This window comes from Sprattus sprattus (genome assembly GCF_963457725.1).
Source record: "Sprattus sprattus genome assembly, chromosome: 7".
In the NCBI taxonomy this organism is placed as follows: domain Eukaryota; kingdom Metazoa; phylum Chordata; class Actinopteri; order Clupeiformes; family Clupeidae; genus Sprattus; species Sprattus sprattus.
The window spans coordinates 18894049-18910746 of record NC_137926.1 but is presented as its reverse complement, the minus strand read 5'-3'; the positions used below and the strand labels follow the sequence as shown (position 1 = coordinate 18910746).

Below are 16698 nucleotides of genomic sequence, written 5' to 3'. Positions count from 1 at the left end.
GCACTGTAACAGAGCTACTGTACGGCTAGACAACAATGTTTCATCTGCACTACGGCGGCTACATCTATGCTGAAATAGTCTCTGCCACACTCCCAGGAGGAAGATGCTGATCTACTGTACACACGAACACACACACACACACACACACACACATTCTCACTCTGTCTCTGTCTCTCTCTCTCTCTCTCTCTCTCTCTGCCTCTCTCTTTCTCTCTCTCTCTATCTCACACACACACACACACACACACACACACTGTTTACAGCGTTCTCAGGTAGGTGATTTGGCTGTGGGGTTCATGCACATAGTGGTTGGCACACCATGACTCATGACACACACTGACTCCGCTTTTCTGTTCCGGCGGCGCCGCTGCGATTCTAAAACACATAGAGGAGAGAACAGCAACAGCAACAAGGAGAAATGATATTAATACACAACCAACGCAAGGAACAAAGAACAAGAAGAATAAAGGCACTGATGAAGAACAGCAACAACAACAAGTCCACCATCAAACCAACAAACAAAAAAACAAACAAACAGGTAGATGCTCTCTGCCTTGGAAGAAGAGGGAACACAGACATAGCCCTCCCCAGCAACAGGTCCACGTGCAGGGTTCAGTTTGCCATGCGTTTGAGTGCAGTCCATGCAGAACAGGCAGCAGTCACTTGGTCAGCAGCAGGTCCAGTGTGCGCATTGTGACATACACATGCATGCACACACACCCACACACACACATACTGAGTGCAGGGGTGGCAGGGTGACATGCAGCTCCCAGGTGGGTGTGAAGTAAATTAGGCTGTCAATCATGTTTGGCTTATGTGTGTGTGTATGTGCATGTGTGTGTGTGGTGTGCCATGCCGACTCGGTGAAGCAGGGCTTGCGGGTCGGCTCCTGCTTCCACACATCCGGCCGGCTCTCAAGTCTAGAACCCTCCCTTTGACCTCCTCTTCTCTACTGTCTGTGATAGAACCGTACGTGATGTGCACATTTAGGCCATTTAAACACATTTCCCAGCACATTCAGACAACGCTCACAGTAGCGTGTTGCTATGGAGGTGGGCACAGGTCAAAGAGAGGTTAAAGCTCATAGGTAGCTCAGTTGCTTGATAACACAGGTAGGGGGATAACGGTGTGTGTGTGTGTGTGTATGCATATTCTTGTAAATAACAACAGAGGCTAAACATAGATTGAGTACAAAATTTATTTCATGCATGATATTATTTACACAATTAGTTATTTGCATACTTTTCGCATACAAGTGCATGCGTTTACCTTTCCCCAAATAACCCTAAAGATATTTATAATTATATAAGAGTTTTTTTCCCATGAAATATAATGCATGTAGAGATATATAAATGTGTATACGTATATAGTGCTGTATTAGCATATATTATGTTTTGTCAATTTGATCTTTTAATGCTGTTGTGTAATGGGTTACATTTTCAAAGTGATTTTCACAAATATCTACACTAAATTCCATGATATTCAAAGTCTGAAATGGAATTTAAGAAAAATAAATATTTAACTTTGCACGAAATGAAAATGTTTGTATTTTTTTTGCTGTTAAGCTAACTTTATGCTTCAAAAATAGGTAGAGTTTCATACTGATGGTAAAGTGCTTTACTGAATGACGTTTTGAAACGGAATAATGCCACGTGGCCACTTTGACCATTGCTACTACTGATAGGACCTCATGGGATAGACCCTCATGTACATTAGAAATTTGGGGAAAGGCAAATAAAATGACCGCAAATAAAACATTTGCATCACTACAGATGATGCCATATTTTTATATGCCTCAAATATGTATCAAGAAGCTTTGGATGGGAGGAGAATTTTCTCTTACATTTAGTTTTTTTCTTTTACCAAAAGACTTACATTTCTTTCTCAAGATAGTTCCCATGCAAGACATGCAAATGCAAATGGGTTTTTTAGTCATTTTAATGTGCATGATGCTTATAACACTAGCATTGTGAACAGCTACATTTTTCTTATTCAGTTGCTTATGAACTAAACTTGGTGTGACCACTGACGTGTATTCTCTAGTCTTCTCTAATGGAGACTAATAGCACAAGACGCAAAACCACCTGCTCAAAAACAAATGGCAACTGAAGTTCAGGATTGCTTTTACATTAAAAGCATGAAACAGTGGAGGAGGATAGGTCCTGAAAGAAAGGGAGGAGGATGAGAGAGAGGGAGGAAAACAATGGTAAGAGGTAGAGAGATGGGAAAGGAGAGAAAGGGAGAGAGAGAGAGAGAGCTGGAGTTGACAGGTGATACTTGGAATGAACAGGATCCTCACTGTGACTTCACGCCTGAGCGGCAATTTTGGTCCTGCATGTGAGTGAGTTTCTCTTCAGTGCTACAGGATGGATGAGAATGGAGGGGGAGTGGGGCGGCCATTCAGGTCCTGCTTGTCTGAGTTTCCCCTCAGTGCTACAGGATGGAGACTGTCCTCGGTGCTACAGCATGGATGGGAATGGAGGGGGAGTGGGGCGGCCATTCAGGTCCTGCTTGTCATAGTTTCCCCTCAGTGCTACAGGATGGAGACTGTCCTCGATGCTACAGCATGGATGAGAATGGAGGGGAAGTGGGTCGGCCATTCGGGTCCTGCTGTTCTGAGTTTCGCCTAAGTGCTACAGGATGGATGGGATGGGGGAGTGGGAAGGCTGCATGAGACAGGGGGGACTGCAGGGGAGGGCGGAGACTGAGGAAACTCCCAGCGAGCCGGAGGCCATGCCGGACATGCTGCTATGGCTCCAGGGCTTTTCACAACCTTCACACGAGGAGAGAGAGAGGGCGTTCAGTACACCAGACCAAAGCATCCTCCGCAACCTGTGTGTGTCTGAAAGGCATGACAGTGGTGGGAAGTGTTTGTGCGTGTGTCTGTGACAGGAGGAGAGACAGAGAGAGATAGAGAGAGAGAGAGAATGTGTGATATTGTGTGGATTTATTTCATGTCCTGAATTGGTGTCTCAGCTCAGCATGTGAGTAGCATGTAGCATAGTCCGTCATGCACGCTATGCACTAGACTGCCTACAGCATGCATGAGGAGGCTGGTAGGTGGTGGTGGTGTTCCAGTGGCATTCCAAGGTTAGCACAACTCTAGGAGACACACAAGGACAAAGCCAGCATTTAGGCCGCCTCGCTACGCTCACGGATCAGCCCCTGGAGATCTCCCTGCTGCTCAACTAAATAATGAATTTGTGAAGGGCACTATTCTGTACCCATGTAGGATGGGTATTTACTATCTGATGTGGCTCATCCCCATTGTTTAGATACCTTGTGTTCCTGGTTCATTTGATTCAAGTGTGCTTTGCTTCCTGTGTAGTACCATGTGCATTTGATGCTATGGGCCGCTTCCTTACGCTGCCCTTTCTGTCTGATTTTTTTTCCTTATCATTGCCTTGTGTTGACCTCTAAGAAGTGTCCAACGCGACTGGCTGAGTCCTTAGTCATGTGACCACATGCCTCATGTCCCATGCTGCATCAGTGCGGTACATCACCACTGCCGTGTACCTGAGTTATTGTATGTCAGCATGCACCAAGTATTCTAAAGGCAGGCAAACGCACCAGAGCTCCCAAGTAATCAACACACACAAATCCATCATATCAGCATTTTTACACCAATACATTATTTCACAGAGAAAGTGGCTGTTGCGAGAAAAGGACGTAGCCCTGCACCACTGACTATTTTCATGAAAGAATGTAAAGGAAGTACAGAATTATGCCTGGAAGTGACATTGTGTATTTCTTTTCCTTATCTGATGTTAATTCATATTTTGTGTGTGTTTGCTGTGTGTGAGTGTGTTTGTGTGTGTGTTTGCTGTTTGTGCGCACGCGAATGTTGTGCAATGACCAATCACCTTGATAGAGGTCATGTTAACTGCATCTCTGTGGCTACGCATGGCTGAGCGGAGATGCATGGCAATTAAGTTGTGATGTGAATACTAAAACCCTCACGTTTGTCCTGCCTGTAAAACGGAGCTAGCCAATAGCCAGGGAGAATGTAGTATCACTGTGCTAGGTGTAAAGAGTAAGTAGAAGCATAACATTGACAGCTGATTGCGTGTCCTCTATTGTACATGGGCCATACTCTGATGTTGCTCAACAGCGATTGGCTGATACCTACCTTTTCTGACTCTTCCGCCTGTGTGATTGGTTCGTTCTCCAGAGGTCCGCAGGAAGCAAGGCCTCTCAGCCCTCTCCACCGGGCTGAAAGCCTCCTCTGGGGAAACCGCTTGGTCGATGTGAGGACAGTCCTCGTTGGCTAAAGCCGCTTTGGACACATCGCCGTTCACTTTAAAATCTTAAAAAACACAGAGAGCCAAGACAATGTAAATGTTCTGCCGTCTGCTACAAGGCTTTGCATTTCTTTCCAATTGCTTACAGTATCTACCCACAGCAAAAGGCTGGTATGCAAGGCACTTTCCCCTACCACTGGGAGCAGTTGGCTTTTTAGTCTCTTGACATGCAGTCAGGAGGGGCCAGTGTCCAACCAGGAAGCCTCCTTCTCCCTGATGCCTGTTCTACCTCCTGTGTCTCAATCCACTGTCACAACACTGTGAGGCCATTGGGTATTCAGTGGCAGATTTGTTTAATGTATTTAACCATATCATCCATGGTGCATTGAGAAGGTGATATTAATGTTTTTGACATGAGGGATCATGACTATTTGACTACTTATATTTTTTAGTTGTATGATTGAGTTAATTTACTTGCAAACCCAACTTGTAATAATGCAATTCCAGCTATACACAGTTCATCTTCGGTGCACATGAGCTGAAGAATTGCTGACGTTAGGTGTCAGTATCTAACTCATCATGAGATGAGATTAGCTGAAAAAACAGCTTGCCACATTGACATTACCAAAAAAAAAGTAATGGGGTCAATCACACATCATCTAAGAAAGGGGGTGAATCTTAGATGATTCTTTCTCTGTCCTTCTCTGTTTCCCTCATGTGTCTCAGTGCCACATGTAAGACTGACCTCCCCAACGACCCTGCAACAGGTCGTGGGGTTGTCATCTCAATCATCAGATTTAGACCGGCCGAGACAGGCAGAGCAATTTAGAAAACACTGAGGATGCAGAGTCAATTAGGTGATGGTGGCGAGACAGGATACAGGATTTAATGCCCTCTGGCTTCCTATGATGTGTACACAATAACACACAAACAGCACAACAGCCAGCTCTGCAAGCCATGGTTGAGCATAAGTCTAGCAGGCAGACGTCTGTGTCCTATACAAATAAATGTCCATGGTGACAGAGTTAGTGGATATGAGAAGGAATTCACAGAGTTATTTTATCACAGATTACCATTTACAAATCCGTGTGAATTTCACTCACACATATGCTATAACAAAGATTGTATGACTGTAAAAGGCTAAGACTATGACGTTGGGAAATGAATGCAGACAATAAAGCCAATAAAGTTACAGAGATAAGAGATCAAGGTGATCAGATGTACAGTATGTTTCAGTTCACATTAGGGATGTGCATCTTCATCACTGAGGCGGATGTGATACACATCTCAATGCATTGCCAACGATCATAAAAGACATTTGAAACAACTACTATATGTGATAAAATACGATTCACAACACGTATGCTATTCTCCCCACCTGGCCGGCTGCAAGCACAGCAATTTGATTGCTTGAGGGCAATATAAATAAAATGGAATTTAATTTAATTGTTAATTCCTTGTGTTAGTTAGCGCGTCAGTGCACCGCCACAGTCTTTGTTATCTCAAAATTAGGCCTGTCTGCCATTTTTCCTGCTCAGTATCAGTTTTTCCTGTCTGAACATTGTGTGTTGCATCATAAATGGTTTGAGGCCAAAGACACACCTGTGTCTTGTTCCTGCTCGACATTGCAATATCAACAACTGATTTCCAATGGTTGTGGTTTGGACAATTTATTTAAAGATATAGAAATAGAAAAGGAAAATGGATACTGGATGTCTATTCATAAACTGAAGAATGAGGTCATGAGGAGTCATCTTCTGCACTGTCCAAAAAAATCAATTGAGAAAGTTATGGCTGCCTTGTCTTTACCGCTATTAATACAAATAGGTCAGATCTGCTTTGTGCAATTTCTGTTGTGATTTGAGACACAGGAATTTGAGTGCTCCATACCTTTCTTATTTGTGTGGTCCACAGAGAGGCAGGCTGTTGATGGAGACAGACAGTGAGATGAGAAATGATGGAGGTCAAACTGAGAGGAGAACACACGCTGAACACACACCACATATGAAACACAATACACAGAGTACACACGGGAAGATTAGTGATGTGCTCCTACCTTGGTTTCGTATCTCTGAGAGCTCTTCCTGGGCCAGGGGGCACGGGTCGCTGTGGGTACTGTGACGAGGTGAGTTGATGACAGACTTACAGTAGTTGGGGGATCCGAGGACGGGAGCGCGCGGGTGGTACCGGTTCTTCTTCTTTGGGATCTTCTGCTTGGCCATGGCCAGAGAGTAGTACATGCCAAAGTTGTTGACGATAACAGGCACGGGCATGGCAATGGTGAGCACGCCAGAGAGGGCGCAGAACGCGCCCACAATCATGCCTGTCGTCGTCTGTGGGTACATGTCGCCGTAGCCGAGGGTCGTCATGGTGACCACTGCCCACCAGAAGCCAATGGGGATGTTCTTGAAATGGGTGTGATCGGAGGCGCGCGGGTCGTTGGGGTTGGCGCCGACACGCTCGGCATAGTAGATCATGGTGGCGAAGATGAGGACGCCCAGGGCGAGGAAGATGATGAGCAGGATGAACTCGTTGGCGCTAGCGCGGAGCGTGTGGCCCAGGACACGTAGCCCCACAAAGTGGCGCGTCAGTTTGAAGATCCGCAGGATGCGCACGAAACGCACCACTCGCAGGAAGCCCAGCACGTCCTTGGCCGCCTTGGATGAGAGCCCGCTCAGGCCCACCTCCAGGTAGAAGGGCAGGATGGCCACGAAGTCGATGATGTTCAGCGTGTTGCAAATGAACTTGACCTTGTCCGGACACGATAATATGCGCACAAAAAACTCGAAGGTGAACCAGATCACGCACAAACCCTCCACGTAGGTCAGCTCCACCCTGGTCTCCGTCTCCTGGTAGACGTGCACCACTGTGTCGTTGCCCTCCACCTCCACCACGGTAACGTTGCTGATGGGGTTGAAGGCTTCATGGGTCTCCAGGCAGAAGGTGGTGATGGACAACAGGATGAAGAAGAGGGATGCAAACGCCGTCCACTAAGGTGGTGAAAGAGAGGGGAGAAGAAGAGAAGTAGTGGGGAGAGAGAGAGAGAGAAACACAGAGGGTGTGTTAAGAGTGAGAGAAAGGGGTAGAGAGGGGTATTGGAGTGAAAGGAGAGCAAGACAAAGAAAGATATGAAAAAGACAGAGAACATTGGAGTGAAGGACCAATAAAACACAGAGGGGAAGAAAGAGATTGCCATGGCAGAGAGTATGAGAGAAAGAAAGATCATAGGGTGAAGAGATGGGGAGAGAAGGAAAGCAAAAAGAAAGAAAGCAGAGTGTGAGAGAAAGATAGCGGAGAGAATTGGAAGTGAAAGATACACAAGTCAAACAGACAGGGAAGGGGGGATAACAGAAGAGAGAGAGAGAGAGACAAAACAGTGAGCAGGTATCTGTTTCAGTGGAAGGTTATAAGTGGAGTCACTTAAGAGACACCTTTGTTCAAAGTGACTTACGGTGCTGCGGAAGCATGTTATTTATGCCTGTCCTCATGGGGTGGGCTTTGAACTCCATAACCTTGGCTTTATTCTTGCCCAAATGAATATCAGTACATTGCGTTCTGTTCTGTGTTCTGTTCTGTGTGTGCGTGTGCGTGTCGTTTGCGTTTGCGTTTGCGTTTGCATGTGCATGTGCGTGTGCGTGTGCGTGTGCGTGTGCGTGTGCGTGTGCGTGTGCGTGTGTGTGTATTTCAGAGACAGTACACATTCACATTGAGAAGGTACCCATTCCTGGATCCTTATACAAATACAATATTCCTGATACAGACAAACATACAGTATGTGTTGCACTCATTATGATTTCTTTCTGATCAGTTTGTCTTTGTCAAATTTCGCATTATTTAGTGCTGTACACAGGCATCAGAAAACGCCAGATATTGCTGTAATCCAACAGTGACATATGTGCAAAACGGTTTATGGCAGATAAGCCAAATGTGAACCCAAGTGGATACGTAGAGAACGCTGCTTGAAGACTTTGGGACACTGTGTGAAGTTCTTTCAGCTCCAGTATTATAAATGAAATCCTGTGTGTTTGACACTGTCGCTGTCTTTGCCAATTTGGGACCCAGATGAATTGTCTTTTCCTCATCACAACCGCACTGCACTCATGAGCTTTACTGTATCACACCCGGGATTGGAGTTAAAGCACCTGCTCACAGGTGTTCATAAATCAGCAACACGTCTATAACCTGATGAGAGACACCGTGTTTTTGCGGCTGGAGATGCAATGCAACACGAGGCGAAGAGTGGCAATGTGCCACGGATAGCAGCCTCCCCCCCCCCAGCCCCCCCCCCCCCCCAGGCACAATTGCACAATTAGCCTCGACATCTTTGTGTCTGTCTCCATGTCCGTGTGCGTGTCTGTCTCGCTGCCCTGTCTCAGATGCTTGTGACTTCTTTTCTGCTCTTGAGGGAAAAAGTGCCCAGTCAACGGGAGTGGATCACCCAAGCTCTACTCCCCCACTGCAGTCTACCAAGGTCACGGCACATGTTCAATGACAGTGTAGGATGACGACAAGGAGCTGAGAGAGAGTGTGCGTGGGTGTGGGTGTGTGTGTGTGTGTGTGTGTGTGCTGGACTGATTATGTGTGAGTGTGTGGGTTTGTGAGAAGAGAGAGAGTGCTGGGGTCTAAATATAGCTGTGCATCCCCAGTAAGATGGACAACCATCGTCAAGGTCACACTATTTAGAGGGTTGAATGTCTTCAGTCGTTAAAAACGAAAGCTTGAACACACCCACACACACACACACACACACACACACACACACACAAACAACCACATAGAGTACAAGCAAAGAAAGCTCACATAAACACACAAAAGCACACATCAATCATTATAATGTTTTTATATTTGAGGTGGAACAGTGTTATGTCATGTTGCTTCCAATGCTGTTGTTGGCGCTGTCGAGCACATTTATCTGCCTGTCATCGGGGGGTTAAGTGCCCCATCTGATCTGATCGATCCTGCAGAGGGTCATGTGAGCCACGTACTCAGAGGGTCACGAGTACTTGCACCCTCTGCTGACCTCCAGCCAATCAGAGGTCAGCATTTCATCATCTTTTCCCTCAAGCTTTTCCCAAACTGTTCTATCTTTCTCCAGAGAGACGATTTCATCACCTGTTCTCCTCACCTTGCGATTCTCAAAGGAGCGTGGTGCTCACTCACAAACACACATACACACACACACATACACACACACACACACACACACACACACACACACAAACACACACACACACACACACACACACACACACACACACACACACAAACACACACACACACACACACACACACACGTTTGCATGTATGTATAAAGTGTGCACACTTACTGTCCATACATACAAACCACCATACAAATTCATATACGCCTGCAGATATTGACAAACATACCGCACTGAAACGTACACACACACACACACACACATATACACGTACACACTCGAACAGAGACACACACATACACACACACACAGACACAGACAGGAGTGCAGACTGGTGCCCTGGGCATCAGTACCAGAGAGACAGGGGATACCTGAACCGGCGGCTGCAGATGGCCAAATTTTCAAGAACACAATACGCCTCCTAAATGCCACCATCAGTGCACACACACACACACACACACACACACACACACACACACACACACACACACACACACACACACACACACACACACACACACACACACACACACACACACACATACACACACACATGGCCTCTGTCCCCTCTGTCATCTGGGGCTTGCAAATTTGGGCCAGGCAGCACTTAGCCATCAAAACAGACGACCAGACGTCTGCAGTTTTAGACACACACACACCCTTACACACATCAGACTAAGACGGTAGAACTCCTCTCGCAAACATATCCTCATTCTGGGATAGGGCTGTCCATTTTCTCTGTTTTCTCTGTGTTGCTCTCTTATTTAAAAAAACGCTTGCCTATTTGAAAGATATTAAGAAAGATACAACATAACTATTAAGGAACTAAGGAGTTCATGAGATGTGAACAAAAAGGAACCAACTGTGTGTTTTACTATTCTCTTCCAGAGTAGATTTTGCATTGAGTGGATAAGAGGACTGTGAATGCATGGCTTTCTTGCATGGAACGATAGTCAAGAGGGACTATAACAGTGGGCAGTAGAAAGGATAGTAGGATAATAAGGACACAGATGTCACAGTCTATGGATGAAACCAGGGAAAATATTGAATCAGAATATAGAGAACAGTCAAGTAAGGGTACACCCACTTGCGAATGCTTGTAGTTTCAGCTCTGTGGATACAGCTATTGTATGGAAGGAAGCCTAGGTAGAATGTTCTGGACTGACTCTAAAATGGCCCTTTTAAACTATGGCTGTCATCTCTTCTCTCTCTAGTTAAATTTGTCATGAAGTGGAAGGCTTGGAGGCGAATTACGTCAAGAGCATTCTCTTATGCCAGATGACAAATGTCATGTATTCAGTTACATCTCAACACAAAGACTGAGGAGGTGGAAATTGAAGTGTAAATTAAGGGGTACAGTCTAGAGCCATTAAGATTCTTTGTTTGACCTCCATAGAAAACCCCATAAAGAATCAAAACCATCTGATTGAATGGTTATTTTTTGTAATTCTTTGCAGTATAATTTGCAGATTCCTTTTGGTCATCTTTCTGCCATTTTTATATGTAAAAGACTTTTTTCAAGGCTAAAGGAACTCAAGGAAATGTGAGTGTGTGTGTGTGTGTGTGTGTGTGTGTGTGTGTGTGTGATTGTGTGCATTTATGTGTGTATATGTGTGTGTGTGTGTGTGTGCATGTGTTTATGTGTGTGTATGTGTATGTGTGTGTGTGTGCATTTATGTGTGTATATGTGTGTGTGTGCATGTGTTTATGTGTGTGTGTGTGTGTGTGTGTGCATTTATGTGTGTATATGTGTGTGTGTGCATGTGTTTATGTGTGTGTGTGTGTGTGTGTGTGTGTGTGTGTGTGTGTGTGTGTGTGTGTGTGTGTGTGTGCCTGTGTGCGTGTGTGTGTGTGTGTGTGTGTGTGTGTGTTTGTGCGTGCGTGTGCGCACGCGAGGGTGTGTCATGGCACTGCTCTGTTGTTCCTGCCTCGGTAATTGCTGCTAATCTCACCGTCGAGGTCAGAGGGCTGGCTCTTGGGCTCTGAGCCAGTCTGTGTGTGCACAGCAAGCATCCAGAAGGGAAGTTTTTAATGTAACGCCTCTGCTTTCACCTCCGGAAACATATCTGCCATTGTTCCTTAGAATCACATCTGTCCATTTATCGCTGTCCATTCTGTCATTTTGCTAATTTATCAGAGTGCCTAAAGGATGTGGTCATTTAAATTTGGAAAAATGATGAAACCAACTGGAGTATAAGCATTTGTTTCGATCACTTCTAGACAATAGTACTGCTTTTACATAATATCATAATGTTATAATAATCATATCATAATATGAAATCTGATCAAAGTAAAAGAATATTTGTAAAATGAAATGGCAAGGTGCCAGGAGTAAGGCATATAGTGAATGTTTGAAAAAGCATTGTGACAATGCCGCTGGTATTCTAGGCTGGTCAAGAGATATATTTAAACAAGGCAGAGTGTGGACATAGGGAGCTGACGGCGGTCGTGTCACAGTTGCTGCTGGTCAGACTGCACATGCTGAGAACAAACAAAGTGTGATTTAAATCATTAACAAACTCTTTGCTGAATACTGGATGTGTGAGAAAAAGGGGCTCTGAATGCTGGAAAGGATTCAAGAGAGATTAGAGAATGGCTCAATGATTGTTTAAGCTCAGGGACCAGGCTATTATCCATCTCTGGGACTCTCTCATGTATCTATCTGGCTTATGAAGGAGAGCAATATCCATCCAGTCTCAAAACCCCTAGATAGGGGCAAGTTAGTGGCAAAACAGACCTCTGTATGGAATCTGTGCGGGAGGAGAAAAGCCCCACAGATACAGATACTGCATTTGCTCTATCAGTCAGAACTCAAGAGAGCTACAATGCAGAGAACACATTGAGACCAAATGCAGTGCAGGATTCATTCAACTTGTTTGTCCTTGGCAACATGTATAAAACAGAATTTCACAAAAGGGCTGTGCCTTTAGCAAGGTCTCTCATGGAAAACACTTTTTGCCTGAAAAGTCAGGTCATCAGTGGGAAGACTTTCATAAACAAGTACCTTAATTCTACATGGTGCACTAATTTTCACACCTCGTCTCACCAGCTATGCCAGAGCTAGCATGGGATGAAGGGTGTGAATTGTAATCACTATACTCAGAGCACACCCCATATTCACAGTATCTAAAAAAAGCTACATGCATACAATATGTGCAACACGCCAATTGCCATGCATGTCCTCTGTTCACGAACAGCTGACCTTGAAACAAGAACTATCCCCAAAGACTCACACACAAAGCTCCGATGGCAACACATGAAACCTGTGGTGGCTGGTCTGTTGACCACAGTATATTGGAGGACTATTTGTAGGACTTGGAATAAACCAAGGGAGGTGTCCTTAACAGAGAGGGATTTTCTTCAACTAACAGCACAATGCCCTTTGGCTCAGGTGGCTATTGTACACATGGCTGGACTTCCATCATGTGCTGTGCCTAATGAAGGGGAACAGATGGAACTGACCACAAGCTTCTTGACATGGGAAATGGAGGGTCCTTAAAGTTCTCCTCTTCAGCATTAGAGTAACAGACGTGAAGAACCGGAGAGCACTGGAGAACCCTCAGTATCACCATCCTTTCCTTTAACAAGCTCCTATCTGTCACTGACTCTGAAAGAGGTCCACACTAAAGCTTGGTTCAGTGTGAAAGTCAGTGTTGATTGGTATATATTTCATGGCACCTATTAACATCTCTGCACTGAACTAATACCTTCTGCCCATTGGAATCACATTGAAACTTTTTCCCTTGTCAATCAATCAATTTGCATGTAAAACAAACTCATGGCGAATGAAAATGAAGTGCGGGTGAGTTTTCGTTTTGATGGTGTCACTTCTCAACATAATAATCCATGTGAAACAAGTCATGCTGATATTCTCATTAAGGATTTTTGACAATGGTTTAGAAGATGGCATTGAAATGTTTAACAGATCTACGAAAATAATGACAGATACTATGGATGGAATATAATTTTATAATAGCCATTTTTCTGTTCAGGATAAGGCCGTATAAGGCACCAGGGCTGAGCATCCACCTCACATGCATTTGAGTTTGATTTGTAGGATTACATTATTTGTCCTGGTAACTGCCTAGCTCTCAAAACCTCCTTACTAATTTGGGGGGTGTTGGTCTTATTAGCCTGTATTAGAAGAAAGGGTTAGAGACTCAGAGAGACTGGCGCCATGGGCGAACTCAACTCCAGAGGGACCCCTCTCCTCCTGGAGACCGTGTCAGTATGAGGAGCTGTTCCGCCGCTTATGGATGCATCCACCGTGGATACAGTGTGTAATTGAGTAAAGAGTTTAAATTGAATTAAAGAAATCTAATTAAAGAATGTTACGATGGGACAGCTTTGCAGAACACTTTCAATAGCACTTTCATGCATGCCTTTTCCAACAAACATAGAGGAGATAAACCCATACCAAATCACAGGTATCGTATTCCACAAGCATGATCATACATCAGGTCTCCTGTACTGTATATATTTTTTTTAAATGTGAGCAATCGATTATCACTTCTGGAGGAAGCTCTTTGAGATGTCCTGATGCATCATAATTGTTTGTTGTAGAAAATGATTTGTAGCTCAACTCGCAGTAATAATACTCGCTTACCAACAGTGATAAGAGCAATGCCTCAAGGCTTATCACTATTGAACAATATAAAGTACAATAGTTACGGTATATCACTGCATAACACTATACAGTATCTAGGATTTGTTGTAACTAAAATCAGTCATCACCAATAAAGTCCATATGTAGGTGTCATGGGACACTGTGAAGCACCATAACATATCAAGGTCAAGGTGAAGGGACAGATTACTCCACTTTAAACTGTCCTACAGGTCAGTCAACTGAGAAAGGTCCTTTGTTTAAACTACGATTGCGCTGCTCCACGGCAAGAGAAAAAGACCTGAATAAGCAGCAGAAGCATCTCAGTAAATAACAGACGGGGAACTTCAAATTGGCACCTCTTTGGGGCTTGGAAGGCTGCCATCATATTGTGCCTTTCAGTGACCAGGGGCTGCATCTGAGGAAGTACTGACCTATATTGACTTGACAGCCAGCACCCAGATGGGTGTGGAGAGGTGGGGTGAGAAAATAAGCAGTCAGTTTTAAGGGCTGTAGATGGAGAAGGATCCTAGGTCCTCACAAGCGCCAGAGAACACACAATGACCTGACATTGATTTCAGGTTCAAGGGGGAGACCACTTGGTACAAGGAAGAGTAAAAAGAAATCCGTATGCACAAATGTTTTGTTTTCGAAAAGAATGGGGTGGAATACAAAATTGTAATCACACAGATTATCTGTAGTGTCAGAGAGCAACAGCTGCTTTATCATATTGTAAATGGTTTCCCTCTAAAGCAAGTGAAACAGAGACCACCGTGTTCCATTATGCATTGCGCAATCCTGTCGATAGTCTGTAATCAGGTGTGCAGTGCAACGTGAAATTGTCTTAGAAAACCTTTCAAGGTCATTGGACGCAGGCAGTGGGGTGACTTCAAAAGAGCTTGGTAACTGAGGATTATTTGTGTTGAGCTTTCTTGGATCTGGAATCAGCGCGTTTGTAATAAATATGTTTTGACATCGTGTGACTATGCTGTCCTATCGCTTGTATATTATGTACAATCTATGAATCTGACATTTACGACCAATGTGTGTATCATGTAGTGTGTCTCCGCTGGCAGTTGATGAAATAGCCTACCTCTGATCCTCAATAACAAGTGAAACTGACACCAGACAAGACATGTCCAAACAATATTGAAGAATAATGTCTCAACTCACCCTTGCATATTTAGACGAGTATGGGTCCTCAAAGAGTGCCCAGAGATGCTTCTGCCAGCGGCTCCAGCGACCGGGTCTGTTGGGTGAGTCCCCCTGAGCAAGCCTCCGGGTCATTTCCACACCCTCGTCGCCCTCAGCCACCTCCGCCACAGCATCATCCTCAGGTTCTCTGTTGCTTGAGTCGTGGCCGGCGCCACCGAAGCTTTCCAGAGCCTCTTCGGCCTCCCGATGTTGTCGGTAGGTCATCCAGCAGCATGGCTCTATTTCCGTCTCATCAATGCCCCAGAAAGCCAATTCATCCTCATAAAGCGGTCCGCACACGTCCGCCGGGCAGTGCAGCTTCCCGGTCCGGTAGTAGTTGAGGATGTGCGCGAAAACGCCCGGGTGGCGGTCGAAGAAAAACTCTCCAATCTGGGCGTCATAGTCGAAGTTCTCGTTCGCATCCGGCTCCGTTAGCCAGGCAAGACGCGTGCCGGGAAGCGTGCGTAGGGTCCCGCGGTAGGTCTGGTGTTTGATCCCTCCCACGTTTATCACTATGCGATCCTTCTCGTCACTATGGCCCATCGCGTCCCTTAGGCATGTCTCGAGTCCGCTCTGACCATCTCAACCCTATCAGGAGGCTACACACACAGCTGGGCAACCTGTGCAACACATGTGCATAGATACAATAGTAACCAGCCTTCCACTGGAACTGGATGTCTTCAAGCTGTCAAAACGTTGAATGGAAAAATAGAAAAAAATCCCTTGGTATAAAAAATAAATACTATTTTTTAATATATTCAATGCGGGCAGATGCTCCTTTTGTTTCCAAAATCTTATTTTTGTAAGATGCAAGGTTTGTTTATTTCCCAATCAGTCCAAGAGAGACAGAAGCCCAGAGACAAAGACCCAACATGCAGCCGACGGTTTTCATGAAAGAACACCTCAAAACGCTAAATAATCTCGATTATAAAAGCACACATGTGTTTTCGTTGTGAAATTAATCCACGGTTGTGACACCCCGTGTCGTTTTCTCGGGAGTCATTCTCGGTGAGGTGTCATTCAGTGCAAGGTGACTGTACTGGTGCTGAACGGACAGCGCCAGTTCCCCGAAGAGTCATAACCAAACCAAGTCACCTTCCTGTATTGTCAAACGGCTCTCCCTCCGGCTACCTCTCTCTGCCTTCAAATATAAGAATTTCTGTGTTTATAAACACACAAGCAGCCACTGGTAGCTCCTTACCGTCGACCCCGTGACAGCTAATTCCCACACCTCTTTATAGGCTTCGCTGGATCATCTGTGACTCCTCTCAGCAGACGGAGATGGATGCCTCTTTTGATGGCCAAAAACAAAGCGATGCGTTTGTCGCGTTAAATCCTAATGCCTGAGATGACCAAAGCGTGGCGGTTGATTTCTGCTCCCAATATCACTTGCATCAAACGCAGCAGCAACAGGGTGGGTCTCAGAAAAATATTCTGTCACGGTCACCAAAAGGAAGATACATTATTATTGCCTTCAGATGACAGGTAGCACGGACATCGT

General features: G+C 45.1%; 1 protein-coding gene across 2 annotated transcripts; it reads right to left on the bottom strand.

Annotated features, from left to right (window-relative positions):
* Nucleotides 1-268: 268 nt before the first annotated feature.
* kcnc1b (potassium voltage-gated channel, Shaw-related subfamily, member 1b) lies at nt 269-15740 on the bottom strand (the record flags this gene model as incomplete). 2 transcript variants are annotated; one of them, XM_080841842.1, is made up of 5 exons in its annotated part: nt 269-375; nt 4130-4306; nt 6132-6164; nt 6298-7231; nt 15177-15740. In XM_080841842.1, the coding sequence occupies 5 exons, from the start codon at nt 15738-15740 to the stop codon at nt 269-271; spliced, it is 1815 nt and encodes a 604-aa protein (XP_080697968.1). The 2 variants fall into 2 exon arrangements, with proteins under 2 accessions (XP_080697968.1, XP_080697967.1); XM_080841841.1 differs by lacking the exons at nt 269-375; nt 6132-6164 and adding an exon at nt 2634-2773.
* Between the last annotated feature and the right edge of the window lie 958 nt (nt 15741-16698).